The sequence below is a fragment of the Myotis nattereri genome (genome assembly GCF_964212035.1).
Source record: "Myotis nattereri genome assembly, chromosome: 1".
Taxonomy (NCBI): Eukaryota; Metazoa; Chordata; class Mammalia; order Chiroptera; family Vespertilionidae; genus Myotis; species Myotis nattereri.
The window spans coordinates 25,923,958-25,940,180 of record NC_138075.1 but is presented as its reverse complement, the minus strand read 5'-3'; the positions used below and the strand labels follow the sequence as shown (position 1 = coordinate 25,940,180).

Below are 16,223 nucleotides of genomic sequence, written 5' to 3'. Positions count from 1 at the left end.
GGAGCAGCTGCTATGAAGGAATGAGAGGGGCGGAGTGTCCCAGGGCTGCTCAGCAGAGCTGAGTGCATCTCACCCAAGCGTGTGTGTCTGTGGGTGGGGTGTGTCCACATTGACCTCGGGGCTCTAGACTGGTGGCTGCACCACAGAGACCTAGAGACACTGCTCCAGGCCACATAAAGATGGCCCTGGGCCCTCACCCTGCACCACCTTCTTTAGGAACTGCAGGCACAAACGAACAAGGGGAGATGGTAGACGGGGTCAGCTCATATGCCGGTGGCCCTGCTTGCAATGTATACAGGAGTTCACTACCTCCCACCAGTCTCCACACGAGAGAGAACCAGAATCAAGCGAAATTAAATAGTCTGTAGTCTCCCAATCTATCACTTTTTTTTTCTCTTTTGGTTTCCCATTATATTTTTTAAAATGACAAATGATGAGGCATAGTGCAGCCCTGAATCTTGGTCAGCTCTGTGTGCCTATTAAGTAATTGATGGGCTAGTTTGCAAATGGGACTTTATTGTAGAACTCAGAATTTCTGAACAACCAAGAGCATTAGTACTGGTAGAATTCTACTGGAAGGAACGCGTGATGCTTTTCTCTTCTCCTAGCTTAGGGCCGTCATAGGAGGAGTGGAGCGTGGAGACCATGTGAGGCAGACACACATGGGCAGCCACTCCAACCTGAGACCAGCATGCGTGCTGTATGTTAGCTTCTGCTTCCCTTGTTTTTGTTTGTATGATGGGATAGGGGATGAATTTATTTTGTTTAGTTTTTTCCAGTCTTTAAAATCCTAGTATGCAAAAAAAATAAATAAATAAAATAAATCCACTTAGCTTTTCACCAAAGATTTGGTTATTGACTTCTTTTTATGAAATATTTGTGAATATTGGTGGAGGGTGGGACTAACCAAAGAGAACTTGCCACTGCCTGGCTGCAGAACCTTTGGTTCCCCTTGCTGCCTCATGCATGAAGTTTTTGCTTCCTCAGCTTAGCATAGGAGAGTTCACCCTGCACAACCCAGCTGTCCTCCTGGCATGGCCCCCGCCAATCTCCCACCCATGTCTAGTGCTCAGGCCTGACATGCCATCGCGGTGACCTCACATTTCTGCGTCCTGGCTGCTGACTCTGGTGAACATCCTGTTTCCTACAAGACCCATCTCAGGTGCATTTCTTCATCAGGCTTTTCCCCCTGGTTTTCCCAACAAGGTTTGACTTCTAACCCGCCTGAGCCTCCACACTCTGTATTTACTGCCCTCAAGATAGTTTCATTTTACTTGTGTTTTCCTTAAAAACTATAGGTAGCTATTATTGGACTCATGCTCTGGGCCCGGCACTGTTCAAAGTTCTTCATGCAAGTTTTCTCAGTTAATCCACCCAACAGCCCAATAAGTTGGCTGCTATTTACCTCTTTTACAGATAAGGAGCCCAGGGAGTGAGAGATAAGATAATATGTGCAAAGTCATAGCTGGTTAGTGGTGGAGCTGAGATTAGCATCAAGGCCATCGGACCCAAGAGCCCTGTAGCCTAGCCACCATGCCGTATGGATTAAATCTACCACCACATGTAGAAGTGTTTGCGGAATGGGTGCCTGCGCGCTGGCGTGCTGAGGGGCCAGCCACTGCTCTGTAGTTCACCAGCAGTTGCACAGGCCCCCATGCTCAGAAGGGTCCATGCTGGGCTTAATGCTCTGCTGTCACTGCCATGACATTTGTAATAGTATCTGAACAGGGGGACCACATTTTCATTCTGTGCTGAGTCCCACAAATCATGAAGCTGGTCCTACCTGCCGTCCATTCTTATTCTCTGCCCTCAGTTATCAAATTGATTGTTCTCAAGAGGCACCCATAGTGTGTGCCAGGCTCGAAGTGACGACCCATTTATCTCACTGTGGCGAATTGCCGAGTTTTCCTAACTGTACATGAGTTATTCCTGGCTGCAACTGCTCTTAGCACCAGAGGCTCATCAGAACAGGATTTCCATGGTCTAGTCTAAAGAACCGATATGAATCATGTGGTCAGCGAGCCGGGGGTAGCTCTGCTTCTCGGTGCTCACAGTAGGAAACAAGGAAAAGACAGGGATGATTTGTCCAAATTTGAACACAACTTCTTTAAATCTCCTCTGATTATAGCACCTTGAATCATTTCAGAAAATCTTTTTACAAAATTCTGGAAGTATCCCTGGTTGAAACACATTGCTGAAGGCAGGCTTTTCCTTGGTCCAGACTTTTCCTTGCTCACCCAGATACTGTTCCCTGGGTGAGTCGTGTTTTAATTGCTGAGTTGTGTAAAGTGCTGTACTTAATTATAGACTCAAGCATCTAATCTGTCAGTCATTGCTGCCATTTGAAACCTCTCGGTTGTTTTTACCACCATCCACTGTTTGCACTTGAATTACAGAGGGTCTACCTCCTTGGACGCAGTGCTGTCACTTTGGAGTAAAGAGCGGGAAATAGAGGCATCATTAAACTTGTACTGTCTGTGACTCGGAAAAAAATGTTAACATCAACTACACAGATACTGAGAATTCCTTATCCATAAATTGGTAAATGATAATCAGTCACAATCTGAGGAGGTCCGTTTCATAAGAGTCTATAAATGTTAACACCATGCATGTAGTCCTGTGAATTCCTCCAGGGGAATGGTGTGGTGGGGGGCAGGGGTTGTTTTATTAGACATCTGGATTTTAGCAGTTCTCTTTTCTCCTTTATCCTAGTGTGAGAACACTTCTGTAAAAATAAGGAACTGATACTGATCTTGGACTGTCTCTTCTTAAATATCCATCCCTTCAGCTCTTTGCTTTCACTGCAACAAAATGCATTGCCTGTAAACGAAAGCTGGTGTGTGTCCTGCAGACTATGGACGTGTTGTCTGTGGGCTGATTAGCATGACTTTCAATCATTGCGTTCTTCCTACAGTCACAAAACCCTGGCATTTTATTTCTGCAGAGGAAATTAATAGAAAGCATTTAAGAGAACATTTAACATCAGTTACTTTAAAAACATTTAGTTATTTCTTGGCTAAATTTATGAAAATGTAGGGAAGAAAATGACTGAAATTAATGCTAAGAGGTTTAGAAATTTCCTTTCTGACAGTGACCAGAGCCTTCTTTCAAAAGACTGTTTTTTTTTCTTTTTTTAAAAAAATATATTTTATTGATTTTTTACAGAGAGGAAGGGAGAGAGATAGAGAGTTAGAAACATCGATGAGAGAGGAACATCGATCAGCTGCCTCCTGCACATCTCCTCCTGGGGATGTGCCCGCAACCCAGGTACATGCCCTTGACCGGAATCGAACCTGGGACCTTTCAGTCCGCAGGCCGACGCTCTATCCACTGAGCCAAACCGGTTTCGGCAAAAGATTGTTTCTTATATCCTACAGAAATAAACGATCTCACAGCCACTGAAAGATGTGTTCATCTTAGTCCCCTTGACCTCTTTGGGCACAGACATCTAGGATTCCCCAGGCTCATTACGACTAAGAGAAAGCACAGCGGTCTGGGTTTATCTCAAAGGGAGGGAAAGATTTGTGATCTTGTGCTCCTCACTGGGCTCAGCAACCCTTAAAATAGAGTGGATGGGAGGACAGAGATGCAGGAGGTCAGCATGCACTTCCCATGTGAGCCAGTTTGGGTGCTGTGTTTTCAAAGTGGCAGGACAGCAGCCAGCCCGACTTCCAGGAGTGGTAGCTGCAGGCTCTCTTTGGCAGTGGACGGCTAGTGCCGGCAGGCGGCCCTTACACTCCCCGAACGAGGTCTGTTCTCAAACAATATTTCTGTGATGGTATCAAATTCAGAGTATTTGGAAATAACTGTAAGGCATCAGAAGAAAGGATAATTCTGATTTTTTCCCCCCAGCATACATACATCCAGAGTCTTAAAACCTTTTGGGTGTGCCATTCCATCCATTGCTGTATGTGTGAGCAGGCAGGAAACAAAGCCGCTATTGAGTTCTAGAAATGCAGAAAAGGGATGGGAATGAGTGCCGGCCTTCTGGAAATGCTATTTTTTTCACTTTGGGATCACTCCAGTAACCAAGTAGAATTTTCTGATACCCTTGCCAAATAAAAGGGCTGAGGTTGAGAAGGAGCATTAGATATTTCGGCTTAACGTACATTTTGGAGAGCCGGGTAAGAAAAGCAAGCCCTAAATACAGATATAAAAGTTGCTTTTGGACTTTCTCTGTGGAATCATGTTGTCACTTCCTCATAGAAGCATAAACATTTTCATGTTCATCATAAATATAATTCATTGGCATAACTTAACCCAGAAGAGAGTTAAATCAATGGGCCCCAAAAATGTTAACATTTCTACTGCCTTCTCCCCCGCCCTCCCCCCCGCCCTCGCCATCTTCCTGTAACACCTCCTCCTCTTTGCAGCAAGAAAATCAAAGCAGCTACAAAATGAAACTGTATTTGAAGTTTCTCTATATGAGGTGCATATAAAGGCCAGACTCTTAGGGCAGAAAGCAGTGTGGTCTCTTGTTACATTTGGGTTTATGCCGTTCCTTAATCCTTACCTAGTTTTCGTCTTTGTGCTCTATTCCTCCCATTCCTCCCCGACTCTGGTCCCCTTCCAATTCAGAATAAATAGATCTTTGGGAGAGGTCTTAATGGAAAAGATTAAAGGGACATCCATGCCCGCATAAATGTATTGATCTTTTATCAAAACACGTTACCCAAAGGAGGGATGAGCTAGTGTTCCAAGACCCAATGGTCTGACCCACATCCCTGCCCACACATAGCCCTCTCTCGGACCCTGGCCTCCTAGTGAGGATGCCAGCCATGCGGTTCACCTGTATTTCTCTAAATCTGTGTAGCAGGGACCAGATTGGTGATGTTAACAGAAGGACCTTAGGAACTCTGCCTCTTTTCCTAGCTTCTCATTGAACTTCCCGAGGACCCAGCATCCCAGGTCTCTCCTTGCCCATTTCACACTCTGTAGAGGAGGCATTGCCAGGAAGTTCTCTTGCCATTGCATGTCAGATCGATGATACATGTCCGGGGGTTCCTGGCCATAATTCTGCCATCCCCTTTTCTCACATTTAAGAAAGAGTGTTATCACCTTGAATGTGTTATAAGTGTTCTTAGCAAATTATTCCCAAAATCTTGGCACTTTATTATGAGAGACCAGCTGTTTTTCATCTGATGTGAAGGCACCATGGTTGAGTACCCCTGACTTGGGACACCTGATGTAACTGCGGGCCCTTATCCTGAACCACCGCTTCATTTCCTACACTGCGGATGGGAATTCTCCTTCAAATGTGTGTTAAGCAACCAGAGATATAAAGATACATAAGGCTCAGTCCTGCTCTATAAGAGCAGAATCTGGTTGGGGAGATAGACACACATAAAAGTAATGATTCCATAGGGAGTGCTACAGTGGTGCAAAGAGCAGGTTGTTGTGGGATTGAGGTTCTAATTAAGCTATGAATTCAGGCCTATGATTTTGGAATTGGGCTTTGGGTAGAACGGATGCTCTGTGAGTAGAAAAGGGAGGACGCTCCCAGCAGAGAGGACAAGCTAAGTAAAGATATGAATTTGGTGGGTGAGTCTGAGGACTGGGGCGCGCTGCATGTGACCAGGATGGAGGATGCATGGAGGCAGGTGAAGAGCAGGGAGATTAGGATGGACATGAGGATGCACTTGGGCGAGACGGTCCAGGGCCTGGCAGAGGGTGCCAGGGATTTGGTCTTCTGTCCTGTAAGCAAAGGGAAGCTGTGGAGAGGTGTTGGCAGTCAGAGGACTCAGATGGTGGGGGCACTGGAGGCCTGGGCTGGACAGAGTGTGGACATCAGAAGACCAGATAAAGCACTGTTATACTGATCCAGGCAGAGATGGGGGCCCTTAGAGGGCAGTCAGCCAGTTGGAGACTAGTTCTCTCCCTTGTCTTTGTGTTTTCCAGACTAGCACCCAGGGTGCCTGACCACAAGGTTTGTGCTCTGTAACAATTGAACTTAATTAGACCAGTTGACTGTGGAAGATGAGAAAAGTGGGGAAGGGATGAAAAAACATTTAGCTTGGAATAACAGATAGAGGAGGGGCAGGTTTGGGGTGCAAGGGGTGGGAATGGGAAAAATCGGTTAGTTTTTAGGGGGTTTGATTGGAATTGCTGGTGAGGGTGCCCCTTAAGGATATCTAGGAGACAGCTGGAGATAACGGGCTTGTCACTGAGAGATCTAGCTCTCACGTCAGCTCTGTCCTTAGGGCCTAGATCAGGGCTGGGCAAACTTTTTGACTCGAGGGCCACAATGGGTTCTTAAACTGGACCAGAGGGCCAGAACAAAAGCATGGATGGAGTGTTTGTGTGAACTAATATAAATTCAAAGTAAACATCATTACATAAAAGGGTACGGTCTTTTTTTTTTTTTTTAGTTTTATTCATTTCAAACGGGCCGGATCCGGCCCGCGGGCCGTAGTTTGCCCACGCCTGGCCTAGATGGATTGGGGAGTCATGCATTTTGGTATCTATCCTTATTCTTTTTCCATTAGAAAGGCTTCTCATTGTGATTCTGTTATCCCTCCTGTCAGCTTCCTGTACCTGAAACCCCAGTCTGCCCTGCTGTGGAAAGTTTAGGGGTTCACCATAGGAACCTGCCGTACCTCAGTGAACCGGGTTCTGCCCCAGGGCCTCTGCACTTTGATGCAAAGTCATCTGAGCGTGCAGACCCGTGGCCAACTGTCCGATTAGGGAAAGAACGCCCAGCCTTCCTGGAGGGTAGCAGTAGCTTAGCACAGAGTGTGGCCAACTTAGAATCAAGAGGCCGGGCTTATTGAATGAACGGCTTCGATTCCACTTCCTCAGTGATAAACTGGAAGTGACCTGCGACAGGAGTCGAATGGTGTGTGCCAGCTTCCGTGTGATTAAGGTTTAGTTCTCACCTGGGCACATTGTCAGCGTCACGTTGATATTCCGGTGCTTACCACGTTCCTACTAGAGCTGCTGGAGTAGAGCATCTGTCCTGACTACAAAGCTCCAGTTTCTGTCCCTTGAGCCAGCAGCAGGGCAAAGGCCCCATAGCTTTGGAAATAGATGTATTAGGCGAGATTCATTAATTAAATTTAGTTAAATTTCAACAACTGCAGTTTTAGGCACTTTTTGTCATGGAGGTTTTTATATGGTGATGCTACTATCAACCAAATTCATAAATACTAAATAGCAGAACCTGAATATTCATTTCAGACTCTGAGTAATAAAATTAGAAAACAAATGAGCATACAAAGAATGTACCAGTCTCCCCCTGGCCATGTACTCTGGGAGAACCAGTGTGAAAGTGGAATTAATTGCTGTGTTAATGTCACTGGGGTTCAGTTATGCTCTATGCTGCCATACTAGGAAACCGCCTGCGCAACTCAGCCTATTGAATTCTGGCAGCTTTTGGAAACATACGTGTTTTTCCCTGTTATTTTTTTCTCGCCCCCTTCAAGGCAGTTTTCCAGTGGTTCCCTGAGGGAGTAGTTGCATGGGGACGGTTCTTGCGTAGGCTTCCAGCTGGCTTCGTTTTCACCATCTCCATGAAGCCTCTGCCTCTGTCGCATTTATATGATATTATCCATCATGCCTGCCTTGGGACTCTTCCTTTGAATTGTTGACTTCATATTTTTGGTTTGTACGTGCAGGCTGTCTCCTGGTTCGGACATCTACGTGACGGTCTCGTCCATGGCTTTAGCGAGATCCCAGCCGTGCCGTAACTCCCCCAGCAACCTGTCCTCGTCCAGCGAGACTGGCTCTGGCGGGGGCACGTACAGGCAGAAATCCATGCCTGAAGGGTAGGTGTGCCCCAGTGTGCACGGTCCTAGTTGACATTGCTGTCTTTCATCTGTCATTCAGAGGTGTAAAATGATTTCCATTCAATTTACTACAAAAGATCAAAAGGGGAAATATGGTTAAATAATTTCAGATGGAAAAATGTTTTCATGGCTGGTTCAAACCACTTCTTGGGCTGTATATCATTCTCTGGTCTCTAAGGACTCAGTGACAGAGAAATCAGATTACACCAGCTTCTCCATGATATATGTTGCCTATTTTCATAGTACAGTTTTGTCATTTCTTAATATGTCCTCCAAAGTGAACTCAGCAGTTTCCTGCTTGAACTGGTTGGAGTTTGTTTTGCTGTTACAGTAGGAGAAATGATCATGAGATCCAAAGCTTAAAATTATTTTTTTCATACTTTAAAAGTCTTCTGTGATTTCAGCCTGTGGGTTGGTATATGTTTTTCATGGTGTTTGTTTGTTTGTTTGTTTTGAACACTAAACACCCAAAAGTAACTATTTGCTTCTGAAAAGACTTACAAAGTAAAAAGCTAAATGTACATGATTTCAGAGGCTACTAAAAAGGAGAAAGTAATGGGAATGTCTGAAGCCTGGAAGAATTAGCAGCAAAGCATTACATGGTGCACAGAAGCTTTAGGCTTTGCCCAGAGGAACAGTAAGGGAGCAGCAGCGGCTTCCGCCAAGGTATCCTCCCCGTGAGAACCTGACAAAGAACCTGGGACCATTTTAAGATCAAATATAAGGAGTTGATAAAAACTGATATTTCTGTTCCGAGTTTTCCCCATTTTAACAAATGCACACAGGATTTGTTTATTTTCTTGAGATTTTACCATGTTACACAATAATCATGTTTATTACTAAGAATACCTTCATAGTGGGTATTTTTATCTATAGTGCTTTGTCGGTTTTTACAGCTATTAAGCTTGATTTCTTTGTTGTTGCAAAATGTTTGTGTTAGCAGAAATTAGGTGATAAAACCACTATAAAATATGCTCTCCCCCCCATCCCCAGTGTCTCCCCCAGGATTCCCTTGGTAGTATCTCTAAAATGTGCATGTCTTATTTTAATTACTTCAGTGACAACTAGAAAAAATTTTAGCTTTTTCATGAGTTTCTGCAAAAGGTTTTATGAATTAAGTATTATTATGCCAAACCACAAGCCCAACTAATTATTTCTTGTTTTAATTAGTAGATTTTAAATGGCCTTGTTTGACTTCAAAAATAAGAATTCACTGCAACCTCAGTGTTGGTACAACAATCTATCTATATATATAAAGGCTAATATGCAAAGTGTCCCCTCTGGAGTTCAGCCGAAAGACTGGGAGTTCGATCACTCGCTGTGATGTGCACTGACCACCACAGGGTGGTGCAGAGCGAAGGAAGGCCCTGGCCAACAGCCGGCAGCTGGCAGCCGGGTAAGGAAGGCCCTGGCTGGCAGCCGGAAGGCCCCAGTCGGCCCTGATCACTGGCCAGGCCTAGGGACCCTGCCCTTGCATAAATTTCGTGCACCAGGCCTCTAATAAAATAGAAATGAACTAGCAACAGTACCAAAAAAAGCATTATTCTATGATACACTTTTAATGAACCAAAAACGTGAGCTGAAACGTTCACGTTTTGGTGAATCTTTATGTTAGAACCATGATTTCAGTGCCCCGGGCTGCACAGTTTTTTTTAAGGAGGTAGTAGTTATGCAACTTGATGTTTATACTAACTCTGCCATCGGTGGTATTGAGGGTTTTGCCCGTTGTTTGTGAGCTTATCCCATGACTGTTTACTGTACTGTATGATGTCCTTTTTTTTTTTTTTATGTTTTTATTTCAGAGAGGAAAGGAGGGGGAGAGATAGAAAGATCAATGATGAGAATCATTGATTGGCTGCCTCCTGCATGCCCCCTACTGGGGATCGAGCCGACAACCTGGGCATGTGCCCTTGACTGGAATCAAACCTGGGACCCTTCAGTCCGCAGGCCGATGCTCTATCTACTGAGCAAAACCTGCTAGGGCTGATGTCCTTTCTTAGGTGGATACTTTGCAAAATGAGGATGATACTATGGGGGAAGAAGAAACTTTCTTCTACCCTTCAGGGTTCCTTCACTGGCTTAAAAATTAAATCTACATGAGACAGATCAAAATGAGGAAATAGCCAAATTCAATTACATACATGCATATGGGAACCCCACATACATGCGAGGTTCGAAACAGAAAGAGAAAATGAGGTATATCTGACCTTCAGAGCTAAGACTAAGGTCAGGCACCTTGGGGCTTCAGAAGGAGGAAGGTCATCGCAAGACAATAAGAGCAGATGTTCAGTTAGTTTGCCCTGCCCTGAGGATAGGTGAGAAAAAGTTGTCAGGGATAATCTGTGGGCAAAGCCCCTAATTTAAGTTCTTCTAGGTAGTTAAGGAGAGGGCTGAAGTTTCTCTTGAGCCCAAAGGATCTCAGTTGCCTTTAGCTCAAAAATAATCCGCATTCCACAGAGTTACTTCTTGGGGTTACTCCGTCTGAACCCCTATGATTCAGTGTTTCTGCTGGATCCCAAGCAGCGTTTGCCTGTATCAGTGATGCAAGAGCAATTGGTTCCCTGTCTAATTGACATGTATAATCCCAAAAGTTGCCTGTCCCGAGAGGAAAAGGATCACAGGAGTGTATGTAGTCTGATCCAACTCATTAATAATAAACTTTTAAAAGCTAAAGCGTACGATCACGATAGTTGGTCAGTGTGCAGTCATTGCTCGTAAATGTAGCCTGCTCCTTTGTTGTCCTCTCCTGTCCCGGGTTCAGGACCTGGTGTCTGCATGTGTGTGATGTGTCTGCCCACTCCCTTGGGTGAGGATATTGAGACCATCCAAATCCGCTGAGAGGTGAAATTTAATAAGCTGGTTAATCCTGCCTGCTCCATTCGAGTGGGCGGACAGAAGGCACCTGCACACATTTAAGATGAGAATGAGAGGTCGTCATAAAGCAGCTCTCGGGAGGAGACATGGGGTCTGCTCTGCCACCCTTGGGGACTTGTTTTGGGGCCACACACTTTGAGGAATGTTAACAGGGTAGGGCATGTCCAGAGGGAGGGAGGGAAGGAGGGGTAAATGAGGAATTTGGAGACCGGTGTGAGAAACATCTCTAGGGATGTACAACCTGAAGGTCAGAATTGTGGGGGCGAGGAGGCAATCTTAGGTGAAGGGTTGCACTTGTCTGTGAGGGCGACAGAGACCAATAAATGAAAGTTACAGAGAAGTTTCCAGGCCTTTATGAGGGAGCTATTCAAAGCCGTGAGCCTGCTCCGGAGAGCAGTGGACAGGCTCCTGGTCACTGAACATGCTTCATGTGTCAGCCAGATGATTACTAAAAACTCCTCCAAATCTGAGCCTTCAGCGTTCAGTGTTCCTCCAAACAAAAGTGGAGTAAAGCTTCGAAAAGAGGCACAGCTTGAACAGGTTTGTCTGAGCTCCTCAGGAGTAGGGTCCTTGTGTCCCTGGTGCCCTGCACGCAATGAGTATGTGTGAGAACTGAAATTAAAAGTCCGTGGGATGAAAATATTTTAAAGGCAGAATTTAAAGACAGCCTTACGTTATTTGAAACCAGATAGCGAGAAAAACACTCGGCTTTAAATTCAGAGGTTTAACCTAAAAGGTCCTTAGTTGCCTCTGCTACCAAAAAGGTAAAAGCAAAATCGCAGTCTCTGAGCCTTTGTGAAAAAGTTGTAATTTAGTGCAAATCTAGAATAGGATCATAGGGCCATTTCGAGGATCTTCACTGTTCTGAACTAAAGAAGCACCCTACTTAGGGAGGAGAGGGCAAAGATCATAATTAATGAATGCTTTTTTTTTTTCTTTGGTAAATGCACAGTTATTGAGTTTTTCCTAAATCAAGGTTTTTGGTTTTTACAATAGAGGTAACTTTGTTTAGTGAGGCTTGTGATTGAGTCTAAACAATTGTCATTTATGCAAAAGCAACTAGGGAGATGGTATTGGAGGAGTTTTACGAAAATATGTTGTAGCCTTCTTTACTTTGCAAATGCTTTCATCGAGCTTTTCCTCCCTGGATCCATATAATGGAATTGCCGTTTTTTTCTTCTTCTTCTTCTTCTTTTTCAAATAAAGAAATGAAGCTGACACTTAAGTAATCTGGAGTGGGAAAGCCAGAACTTGACTCCACCAGCACCACGTGGTTGTTCTCCCCAGGCATCTATCAGTTTGTAGTAAAGAAGACATCTGTCATATGCATCAATCCATCAGGCCCTGTGTAGTCTTTCATTGTATAAGTTCATTAGTTAACCATACACAAATTTGTAAATTTCCACATGAACGTTTGAATTTTACACTCTGGCCCTTTTTCCTGGGCTCAGGCAGGATTTACGCTGCTGATAGTGCTCATCAAGGTGCACGCTTTAATCACGTATTATATGTTGGTTCTACACTGGGAAAAATAAAACTGGCTGATTGAATAGCTAAACAGTCTTTCCAGAAATAGACAATTGCCTTTACAAAAGCCACTTTACCTACTTGTAAGTAGCCCTCCCCAAAGGCAGTTTATTTTGAAAGTGGTCTCTACATAAATGATAGCAGTGTTTGTCTTTCAGACCTTAGAGTGCTCAGAAAATACTAGTTCCCAGAATGAATGATTTAGCAGATTTAGTTATTTAGTGATTTAGCAGTTTACTGAGTTACGAGAAACCCCTGACATGTACCAGTCGGAAGATACACATGGAACATTGGGATGGTGAAAATTTCCCTTTGGCTGTGTGTGAGTGACAGCCTGTGGTTGGCTACACAAGGGCTAGAAGACTTTGGTTTCTTACTCTGTTTATCTTAAGTTAGCTCCGTCCTGATGGCTCCTGGCCTTGTTTACAGTTTAAATGCTTAACCTACATACCTTTCTGAACTGACTACAGCAAACACAGTTCCGGCATCCACATTCACATGCACGGGGCTGGCTGCACAAGTACAGACAGGCAAGCGAAACTAGTAGTACCTGTCCTTAGAGTGAGGTTCACTACACCCAGGACTCCTTCCCTTTATGGGTGAGGTTTCTGATGTCCTCTTTGCCTTTGTTTGGGGAAATCACCACAGGTTTGGAGTCAGCCGCAGATCCCCAGCCTCCATTGACAGGCAGAACACCCAGGCAGATCTTGGTGGCAGCGGAAAATCCACACCCAGCTGGCAAAGAAGTGAGGATAGCATTGCCGACCAGATGGGTAAGTAATTAAATTTCTACAAAAAGCTAGTTGCTTTTATACCAAGGTGACTTGGGCGTCCTCCTGATGATGTCATCAAAGCATTCTGTTATATAATATAGCCCTGGTTAATAAATGTGAATGAGAGTTAAGTCTTGGTTAGATTATGTATAAGTGAAAGCAACAAATAAGACCTGAGAGAAAAGTCAAGGAATTCTAAATGACCCTAAATCTAAAAATAGAAATGACATAGGAATTATTTTTTTTCAGAAACCAAATTAAATTGCCAGACTGCCAAACCACATGTCCTAAGTATCTCCCAACCCTTTCATCTGTCTTTTTGTTTTTGCCTCTTACAAGTGCCCTGAAAGATTTGTTGGTATTCTTACAAAGAGTTCAAAATAAATAAATAAAAATTTAAAAACTATGTACAAAGTGGGAAAGAGATACAATTGTTGCTTAGTCACATGTGTAGCATGGTTAGTATCTCTTTCCTCCCCTATATGCTTTTTTCCCCTCCTCTGCTATTAAGCTGCCAGCTAAGGACATGTCTTAGCAGGACAAAGAGCTGGATGGGGAAGATTTGCAGGAGAGCCTTCATTTGGTTTCCTAATGCATATATTTCTCTGTATATATTTGTAGTTGCTGCAATGACACCATTACATGAGTTGATACAATAAAATTTTGCTGTGAAACATGATTAAGTTTCAACACAATAGTATCATAGATTTTTAGTATCAACACAGCTGATACATCAGGGTCTTGAATCTAGACAGGTATTTTTTTCCTTTATCTTATTTTTAGTAGCATTACCAGGGGTGTGAGATTCAAAACAAATACATTTCAGGTCTGAAAAAAAGATACGTTTTAAGACAGAGCCCCACCTTTTTATCCTCCCAGAAAATGCATTGTCTGTCTCATTCTGTTTTAATGACTATGCCTGTGTAAAGGCACTAACCACGAACATAGAAGGAAGTGGAGATGTATTGAGCTAAGACACACGTTGGGGAAAAGAAATATAATTCCTAGGTTTTAAAGATATGCTTTGTTGCAATAACTTCAGTGCAATGTGCCTGGTTATTGAAGCCATCTGTCCCTCCCCCTCTCATCCCACCCACCCACCACACAGAAAACCTGAGCATATTCTGCTCTGCTCTTAGCAGAATGTGTTTAAGCCCATATGTTTTGATACTGTGGAGCTGGTAACGACACGTGCGCAAAGGATCCCTTCTTCATCATGACTTCAGCAGCTTTTTCTGGCTCCTGGTGCACGCTTTGAACAAAGCTGCCAGCAAGCCCTTTGTGCAGCGTTCAGTGTCACTTCCTACTCATGGGAAGCCATGTGAGGAAAGGAAAGGGTAATTATAAGGTTCGTCCTAGACTGTATTCATTCTTGCACAGAAACCTCCCTCTAGTCCTTTTGTTCTTGCATCCCCTTTAGTTTAGTGGCATCCCACTTTTAATAGATAAGACTCTGAAATTAATATGGATGAATCCTTTTAACTCACTTGTTCATCTTTTTAGTAAGATATACCTTTTTTTTGCAAGATACCCCTAGAGCAGTGATGCTGAACCTTTTGAGCTCGGCGTGTCAGCATTTTGAAAAACCCTAACTTCACTCTGGTGCTGTGTCACATATAGAAATTTTTTGATATTTTCAACCATACTAAACAAAGACTTATATTTTTGATATTTATTTTATATATTTAAATGCCATTTAACAAAGAAAAATCAACCAAAAAGATGAGTTCACGTGTCACCTCTGACACGCGTGTCATAGGTTTGCCATCACTGCCCTAGAGCCTGCCAGAAGAGCCTTTTCACCAAGTGGGGCCTTTCTCTATTCAAAATCTAAGGCTTGAAATAAAATGTTAAAATAAAATAAATTTGTGTACGTTTTTACATTCCAGAAGACTAAACCAGCCTTTTCTAATGGGAACCTCAGAAGGACACTCGGGGGCTTAGTTATGCCATGCTAGGGAGAAATTGACAAAAATAATTATGTCTTGTTACTCATTGCACTGTATTGAGTGTGTAAAGGCTTGACCTTTACACACTCAGTTCGTAAGAACAAAATTAATGATTTTCAGGTCACTCATTGACAATGTTGAGGAGAGTCTTGCTTGTAAGCCAGACCCACCCCCCACCCACCATCTTTGTACATCAGTGTGCTATGAACTGGTGCCCCAGTGGAGACGAGGAGTGTAGCTTGCTTAATGAACTCACTTATCTCTGTGGCTGTTCATTTTTCTGTGCCTCTGCTTTTGGAAATGGTTGAGAATCAAAGCAAAAGGGTATGTTGCCCAGTCCATTATGTGTTAGGAATGGTGTTGCCGAAGTCCGGAATCATTGCTGTTAGCTAGCAGTGTGTGAAAGAAGTAAAATCACTTACCTTGCACCTTTGGAACCCCATCATGAACGCCAGCGTGGACTCCAAAAGGAAGCAATTGTTTTAAGTAAACTAGTTGCTGTGTGTCTTTTCTGTTGTGCTTAGCTTACAGTTATAGAGGACCTCAGGATTTCAATTCTTTTTTCCTCGAGCAGCATGAATATACAGGTAAAATATTTCCAAGGTGTCATGGTAAGTAACACGTGATTGCATCCATGCCTGTCTAGGTAATGTAGACCAAGCTAGGTTAGCTACACTTTGCAGTGAATGAATCTCATAAATTCAATCCATGTATTTTAGACTGTTCCCCAAACCAAAAGTTGATTTCTAACTTTGCCGCGTTGTTCATGGCCTTTGGTTTGGTGGTACTTGGCTCTGCTCATGTGGTCACCAGCTGCAAGCTTTACCCATCAGCCACTTAGTTTCTGACATGCTGTCTATTGTGTAAACTCTCAACAAGCTTATTGCTGAAATTCAGAGTTTGCTGGTCAGTGAGCTCTGAGGTGCCGTGGCAAGCTGTCTTCATTTGTCGACATGTGCTTGGGTCTGCTTCGGCCCGCACCATAATGCCCTGTGCTGTGTTGCAGAGCCGACGTGCCACCTCCCAGCAGTATCGAAGGTACTGCCCACGTTCCGAGAGAGCCCCAGTGGGAGGCTGATGCGGCAGGATCCAGTGGTTCACTTGTCTCCGAACAAACAGGGGCATGTAAGTTCACTGTAAAATAATAGGAGTGGTACGTGCCTAGCGATGCACCTTCCTTGTGATGGCTGTGAAAATGGTACAGGTCTGCTCTGTTCTTCCTCCCACGTGGTCAAAGAGGAAGTCATTCTGGCAGAAGGGGGCCTTTGCTGTCCTGGCCGTGGGCTTTCTGCTGCCAACAAGGGTGCTCTGAGATA

The 16,223-nt window shown here is 43.9% G+C and overlaps 1 protein-coding gene across 1 annotated transcript in view; it reads left to right on the top strand.

Moving 5' to 3' along the window:
- SIPA1L1 (signal induced proliferation associated 1 like 1) overlaps positions 1 to 16,223 on the top strand; it is a 340,556-nt gene that overhangs the window by 289,873 nt on the left and 34,460 nt on the right. The window contains exons 14-17 of the mRNA XM_081100632.1: positions 7,614 to 7,763; positions 12,834 to 12,958; positions 15,432 to 15,494; positions 15,914 to 16,032. Coding sequence (XP_080956758.1) covers positions 7,614 to 7,763; positions 12,834 to 12,958; positions 15,432 to 15,494; positions 15,914 to 16,032 — 457 coding nt within the window. The remainder of the gene's footprint in view (positions 1 to 7,613; positions 7,764 to 12,833; positions 12,959 to 15,431; positions 15,495 to 15,913; positions 16,033 to 16,223) is intronic.